This window comes from Micropterus dolomieu, linkage group LG17, assembly GCF_021292245.1.
Source record: "Micropterus dolomieu isolate WLL.071019.BEF.003 ecotype Adirondacks linkage group LG17, ASM2129224v1, whole genome shotgun sequence".
Taxonomy (NCBI): Eukaryota; Metazoa; Chordata; class Actinopteri; order Centrarchiformes; family Centrarchidae; genus Micropterus; species Micropterus dolomieu.
In genome coordinates this window covers 33,464,796-33,473,060 of record NC_060166.1, presented here as the reverse complement: position 1 = coordinate 33,473,060, position 8,265 = coordinate 33,464,796, and the positions used below count along the sequence as shown (strand labels likewise).

The 8,265-nt window shown below is 38.8% G+C and overlaps 1 protein-coding gene across 1 annotated transcript in view; it reads right to left on the bottom strand.

Annotated features, from left to right (window-relative positions):
* Positions 1 to 312: 312 nt before the first annotated feature.
* LOC123985368 (calcium-binding protein 8-like) overlaps positions 313 to 8,265 on the bottom strand; it is a 28,125-nt gene continuing 20,172 nt past the window's right edge. Inside the window, exons 4-5 of the mRNA XM_046072847.1 lie at positions 3,224 to 3,336; positions 313 to 402 (exon numbers count right to left, since the gene is read on the bottom strand). Coding sequence (XP_045928803.1) covers positions 313 to 402; positions 3,224 to 3,336 — 203 coding nt within the window. The remainder of the gene's footprint in view (positions 403 to 3,223; positions 3,337 to 8,265) is intronic.

Sequence of the window (8,265 nt, the reverse complement as noted above, 5' to 3'; positions counted from 1 at the left end):
GCAAATGCCAGAGGGGCTGGACTGTTTGTTGTGGGGCAGGCAGGTCAGATTGATAATAATATCAGTGTTTCACACACACATATACTTTCCTTGGGCGGGCCGCTCAGGTACATTAACGGCCGCTCAAGTATATTTGGCGACCCATTTAAGCATTTTGCAGAGAAACACTGAGAGAGATGCTATCTATTACGTTATAAGACGCAGACATGGTGGATATTTTATTTGTATGTATGGACCAGGTAAAATAACTGAACACACTGGTGCAGATGTAACTGGGTACAACGTTAGTTTCAGTTTCGATAGGCTTCCTCATTAACAAGCCTCCTCCATGCACCTGCGGCTGAAAACTGAATCGCGGGCGGCAGAATTTTTGTCCCGGTCCACCCCTGGTGGCATCAGTTGCTAGGTAACAGACATAAAAATTGATAAGTGGTGTTGGATTGAGTATTTAGGATTTCCAAACCTGAGATAGGATAGTAAAATATATTAAAGGATTTCTAAAGTTAGTTAGGATTTGCTTCTATAATACCAAATTGAAAAAAAATCCGATCTTAGACTCTTCGTATCTTAAGACTTTATTTGGGGTGATAAGGAAATCCATTTCTGCAACACTGTATATTCTGTTAAATATTGATTACATATTCTCTCTATATATATCCTGTTGTTAGGTGGCACAAAGGAAAAGTCATTTCTATAGGCATGCAAGATTTGTTGATTGGGAATCCAGTGTATTTTCTGAATTTTGATGAGTGGGACATAACGAGGCAGCAGCATGAGTTGTCCTGGTTGATGGTTTATTCAGTGTTTGCTGAACTGTTGGGTGGGCTTTTGAGCAGATAGTGTTATTTGTCCTTCATGTATACTTGCATTGCTAAGATAATTTCCATTCTTCTATCGTCACGCAAACATTACACTGCATGTTCTGTCCTACTGAGATTTATTAGACTGTTTTTTAAAAAGGACTGTTGAGCTAGTTTTAAGAGGACATGACAGTTGTACGGTAGCCTCCCAAAAGGATGTAAAGCCAAAATGCTGTATCTATTCCACCAATCAAAAGCTTAGAGATACTTAAAAAACTTTTACAACAGTTATTCAAGCAGGATGACAGAACACAAAATGGATAGGTAGAAATAGGCTAAGTCACACTCCATTAAGAAACAAAACTGAGCATAAAACAGGAACACCTCAAGCAACTAATCATCTGTGAGGCATGTGAAGAAATAATCATGATAAATCAAGGTTGGGGTTATTTTTTTCCTCTGCATATGCTCCACATATCAGATGAGGTGTTTGCTGATTCCAGCTTCTAGACATGAACTCATCAGACAAGAAATGTGGCTATGTACTTGTAGAAGTAACAAACCACAACCACCAGCCTTAACTGGGGGGGTTAAAAAAATAACTTTTCAGGCCAACAGCTCTCCTGCACAAGCCAAGGTCACTGCAGCAGCCAAACGGGGCTGGCAGCACAATCGCCCAGCCTGCACTCATACCTGCAAAGACTTGTGTCCTCGCTGTATAAACCACAAGCTCCTGCCCCAGAGAAAAGGCCCAGGTCAAACCGATGATTACATCAAAAGGATGGGCTTGCCAAGCGTTACTATCAGCGCCAAATGCCCCGTTCTTACCCTCACACCTGCTCGATTTGTCATCCTTCCCATTCATGCTCTCTCACTCTTTCTATTGTCTGCACATTCATCACTCTCTGTCTCACTAAAAGTCAGTCAGTTTCAGATTCCTTTGTCACTCTGAGTCTCTTGAGATTCTCAAAAACCTTTAGGATGTCCAAAGGTACATCCGTCAAGATCACATATTGCAATTAGGGCTGGTTATTTTTTGAGCTTTGAAGCTTTGATAGTAATTAAGAGCAATTAATCGAAACTAAATGTTTAACTTTCAGTATACCGACTAAATGCTCTTCTTCTACAATCAGCCTTTATAGAATAACTTAAATGTGTTCACTGTGTGTTGTTGTTTGTTTCTTTCCAGCCTACAGTTTACTGATTAATTTTAAAATGTAGGAAATTTGACTGTTTTGATCTGTAAGGAAATTAAGCAATTGTAAAATTAATAAACCCAATAACTGCCACACAGCTGCTGTCATCACTCAGTTTAAACTGCTCCCACACAGCTGAGGGCTTCATTTTGCTTTTCGTTTGATGTGAACTGGAGCATTGCATTCACTGCTGTCAGTGGAGGTCAGGCGTGCAAAAAACACCTAAACAATCGAATTCCAAAATTGACAATCGAATGTTTACCAAATGATGAAATATTCAAATATTTGAATATTCGGGTAGCCCTAATTGCAATCATCAGTTACAAAATCAATTGTTTTGCACTGTCCTTCAAATGAGGACAGAAACAGTGTGAATAATGGAAACTGAGTTGAATAAAGCAGAGGCTATTTGCTTTAACGCGATTAATAGATTAGATAGCATTAGTACAGAAAAGAGAGAAGACTTTCTGGGCTTGTCACACTTTGACCGAATACCTCAGTCCGAACCCAGGAATATTTCTTCTTCTGAGCACAACTATTCTTTTTCAGCAACATAAAATCCTCTACACTCTGAGTTGATTGTGCAAGACCATAGCTAATCAATGACACACGTAACTTTATTAAGAACATGGAGAATATGAGAATCAGAATCAGAAGGAGCTTTATACGAATTTGCTGTGGAGATAAGCTGCTACACGTAGACAAACATACAGTCAACATAAATAAATGTGGAAATATATAAATATGGAATTTAAGAACAGCGTATTAGATACATACATGTGCATTATTCTGGGTATGGTAATACGAGCTACTTCTCTGTTCTCAAAATGTATTTAAATTAGATAACCATGTGTGTTTTATTTCCTATGAAGGCTTATGAGACAAACAACATGTGAAGTTGTTTTTGTGCCTTAAAATGCATGAAAAATTATTATCTCAAGAAAGGAACCTCCTGGTAAGCCCAGAGTGCATAATTACGCTTAGTATAGCATACCAAGGACTGCTTATTTGAACCACACCTGGATATAACAAAAGTTTTCATTTAATAAAAGCTTTTCAATATTTTGGTTTGACTGAAAATAATTATCATAATTCTTTCCCGCTCTACTTAGCAGTGCTTATTTTTAACAAATAGCTACAGCATCCCATTTCTTCATAGCCAGTTCAATCCGTGACTCACTCACCAAAGTTTACAGAGCGGATGTGTTTAAGATAATAAAATCTTACCTGCCAGAAGATGGTATCTATTGTGCTGCCCAGGAAGCCTTCTCTCGTTTCAGACGACAGCAGTTTTGGTCCAAGAATCGTCATGAACTCGTTGAAATCAACCTGTCCATCACCTGACAATAAAAAAAAGAACAGCTTATTGATGGGACTTGCAACTTTTGTGAAATTAGTTGCTGGTTGTAAATCACACCAAACCCATCCTGAACAATCCTGATTGTATCAAACCAAATAAAAATCACCCCAATTCAATCGTTTTTCTCGTGAACTGCAGGTTCTTCTGTGAACTGCAGAGCACTATCCAGGCTGCAAAGGAAAGGCAAGCTTTTCTTGTTTCTGGGGCTGGATCTTAGTGTTGGTCCAGCTCTACCTTGCTGTTTAGTCTCAACTGTACCATGATATACAGTGGAAATGATTCAGACAGCATGAACACAATCCTGCTTGTATCCTTTCATTGGTTTGGAGTGAGAGGCGAGGTGAAGTGAATAACAAAAAATGTACCTGTCCTGAATGACTATGACTGATGTGCCCCTAAGCAGAGCACTCAGTAATTAACAGCCTGCAGCTTGATGTGCATAACTGCATGAACGTGAAGCGTGAGCGTGCTGAGAAAAAGGACGACATAGCAATGAACTTTTCCTGGATTAAATGGATGTATAGCCACACAGTCTGTGCAATATAATTGCTGTCATGCTCTTGGGTTTTTGTGTGGTATTTTTCTGTTATTTTGATTATGTCCATTCCTGTTTTACTCTTTGCCTCTGTGTTTTTGTTTTGTTTTGGTTAGTTGATCATTGCCTCCTTGTTCTCTATTGTATTTGGTTTCACATGGACTTGTGTATTGTTGCTAGCTTTACTTCCTGTTTTATTTTGTAGTGATCAGTTTCATGTGTTTTTTTGTCTAGCTTTGTTTCCTGTCTGCTTAATTGCTTGTGTGTCTCACCTGTGTTAATTGCCCTGCCTGCTTGTTTGTATATATTGCCCTCATTTCTGTTTAGTCCTCGTGGTGTCATCGTCTTATGCAGAGTGTTCCTGCCTGTTCTTTGCTTTGTGGATTATTCCTCAACTAACAGACTTTTCTGCATTTTGGATTTTTTCCCTGTTTGGATTAATCTGTATTGTTTTTGTGATAATCTAAAGCCAGAAAAATTAAAATCACACAGCTCAATACACTATATACTACTGAGACAAGAGATCGTTAAAAACAATGAGCTCTGATTAACTTCCTGCTGCGCACACTGATTCCAACGGTACGGATCAGGGAGCCTCCTGAAACTGGCATTGTTGAAGCTAGTACTAGTACAAATCAGCAAAACTTAAACTAACAGATCATGGATTCATATTGATGGGGTTGAGTATCCCTATCCAAATCTTCTTTTTTTTTCTTCTTTGATTTGGGAAGTTTTCATAAGCCCAATGAAGGCCATGCAGTCTTTCTATTTTTATTATGTGTATGTTTAGATTTGGATAAAGCCAAACCTACACTGGAAGGGGAAAATTATGATGAATTAGATGGTTGTAGATGGGTGAATTGACAGCTCATTCGCTTTAATATGATTGAATTCAAAGCTTTGATCAGTGAAAGCTAAAGTGAAATAAAATCAGCAATTGCAACAAGGAGCCAGTTTTTTTTGCTATCTTTTATTCTTTAAAATCCAGTTTGTTCACTCTCCTTTCTTTTTATTGTCTCTAATGTAAACTAATTTTACTTTTCTCGTCTTCCCCTCTGCTCTTCCTGTGTCTGGAGATGAGGCTGGCACCTTGTCAGTGGAAAGTTAACGATGCAGGACGACTCAACCTGCCCCTTCCTACTCCTCTGCTTCTGCTCTGACTGTGTCAGCCACTGTGGGGAATGCTGACACTGCAACATCGATGCCATTGACTGCATTTGTATCCATGCATATTCAGCAGGGCAAATGCAGGTCTAAGGGCCAGATGGAGCAGTGTTGAGATCGAAGGATGTCAGGACGGGAGGATGAATGGACGACAGTGGAGATAAGGGTGGAGTGGGTTCAAGATTAAACAGGATGAAGTACTCCAGTTGTGTGTGTGTGTGTGTGTGTGTGTGTACTGGGATGTTTCCACTGAATCAAATTACTGAATGTAATGTGAAAGGGGTTGTAAACCCCTGTTATATTGACCCAGATTAGGTCATCTTTTAACCCACTGAGTTTTAGTGTGTGCGCATTAATCTTCACAAGTTGCTGAAACCAGAAACTATAAAGTATACGGCATCAACCATAATGAGATTACTGAATTGGTGTGCCAACTTATTTAATAACATGCTAAAGTGTAAAAAAAGAAAAAAACACAAAAACATACCAGTTGATATTGGGTATTTACACTGAACACACAAAAGTACCTCCACTTTTTTTGTGGTTACTTCATGTTGTACCAGACGTACAGTACATGAGCTTCACCCTGAAAGCCCTGCTTGCTTTTCCATGCAACACATCATGGATGCATGCAGGCTCTCATTTTGATGTGTCTCCAGTTTGTGACAGTTCAGCGTTGTAAGCAAAGTCACTGTGTCACTTTCTGGGTCTGTCATAGTCCAAGGCACCTGCTTTTGACCAGTCTCTTTCCTGTGTCACAATCATGCATCCCCTTTCAGTTTTAAATCTGAAAATTAATTACTGAAGTAAAATGCAAAATCTTGCTCCCCTTAGTTAAAGACCAGCAACCTGTATTATAGATAATAGGGAATAAAAACTAAACGTTGGTCTCTGTTGGTATTTTGTTAATGCATGCCTACATAGCTCCAAACTTTAAGAGTTAGAGAAAGACATGGCATCAAGGTCATGAATGCCAGAAGAAAAATAACATTAAGGATCTATATTACAATGCTGTTATCCGGAACAAAGAAGAGTCACACCTCTCCGTGAAGGGCATACAGAGCTGAATAACAATCACATGGACTGGCTTGACAGCAGAGACGAGCAAGCAGATAACCTATCAGTATCTTCTAGATATCAGCTGGACATTTTGCTCAGAATTGGTGGCTGGGACGGAAGATCCAATCCTCACAGCTACCACTTATCCAAGGTACAATCACTGTTATCCAATCTCATTCAGCCGCTAATGATCCTCCTGTCCTCCATGCAGTGTCCCATTGATCACTTTGTCAATGCACATTTGAGAAGATCATTTCACAAAGTGCTCTGTAAATAACAAAAAAACAGGACAGATTTTACACACTTCATACTCAATTTAACAGTATATTATTGTTCTTGAACTAATTTCTTCTAATCAGTGTGTGTTGGTTATACAGTAAGTACCTCCCAGTGTTTCCTTGTAAGAGTAGATAATGAATGAATTATAATAATAGATTAATAATTTTATCTATTAGTAATGTAAGAAATTTGTGAAAATGATCTTACACATTAATTTTGCTGCAGTTACTGTATTTGTTTCAGATATCTTATTGCATGATAAACTGTCATTAAAGCCTTTGTGTAAGAAGTTTTATTGATTATAGCATCTTTCAAGCAATTCAACGGGCATATTTTTTGTTTGTGTTCTCTGTGTTGCTTTCAGCCTATTCCTCTCAGCATCCCCAGGTCAGATTTGTGCAGTGGGCATCACTTGCACCAAAGCTTTCAAATTTTACGCATACAGGCTTTATAGGAGTCCAGGATTATAGCTTATACAGTAATAGCCAAAGCCTGTATGTGAGAAAACACTCTCTTTGCCTCCTACTGGCCAACTGCAACTGGTTGTATCTTTTCTTCACAGTTTACTGATTCACAGTTTGTTAATTCTGTCACTTTTTATTCCCTATCATGTAAATCAGACAATCTTTGCACCATACAGCCTCTCTAGAGATGAAGTGAGTGCTCAGGTCTTTCTGCATTTGTCTGTCTAAACCTACTGGATCATATTTGAGTGAACTGTCTTTATAAAATAGAAGTTCGACAAAGGCCTTGCAAGGCAGGCAGCCAGTCCTCTGATTCAGTAATGTCTAAGTAAAGAAAATCCAGTAATTGGCTAATGACATCAACCAATACAAACAAATTGACCTGAGTCATTTAATGGAAAAGAGGTTTTCCAAACAACAACAACAAACTTAGATTCAGTACACAGAGACAGAATGAACAATGAGATCCAAGTGAATAAATAAATAAACAGCATTACACTTCACAGACTTCCTGAGACAAAAGCTGCTGTGACCTTCATCAGCTCCAAAAGTAGCCTCTTCTGCTTCTTCAGTTACAGCAGACGATACAACAAGACCCAGCCCTCGGGCACAATAGCAGCTATGGTCTCCTAAGATCCTGAAGTAGATGAGTCAGAAGAGGAATAAAGGCAATCTAACTTTTTAAACTTTAATATTCAGCCTTGAACATTTATAGTATTTCTCTCTCCACAGTGAAACTGAAAAGCACTTATCAAAGGCCGTGATAGCAGCATGAAGAATTTGAATATTTACCCAGTGAACTGACATTTGCATATTGCATTTTCTCATCCCGCCTTATACAATTTTAAGAGTCTATCCTTAACAAAATGTCAATCACAGTTAATGCAGACGGCTTTGCCTGAAACCTGGCTCTGCACAAATGCTCTGTGCAAGAATTGCTTGTGTTTGTGCTTTTTTGCTGCTAAAAGTGTTCAGAGGTCACAGGTGAGGATTTGTGCTGCCGAAATAAACCGCAGCTGATTCAGATCTTACTGTTCTGACAACAATAGACAGGAGCATTCTGGATGTTATACCACTGTTTTGTGACGCATTTCTGCATGGATTTGGCTGCTGCAGTGACAGCATTGGTACAGTTTAGTTTATTTCTAGTTGGACAACCAATATGAAAACCAACTTACTCTACAATAACTATCACCATGTCATGTGTGCATGCGTTTTATTAATCACATATTTCTTTATTTGGGTGGTTATCTCCTGGGGTCAGTTTCACTGTGGTGCTTTCATGTGTCAAGAAGAAACGGTGAGTGGTTAGGACTGAAATGAGTATACACTCATTGAATGTATGACACAGGAATATGTAATTTGTGCATGTGAACAGGCAAGAGTGCATAAAAAAAACACTGTTGTT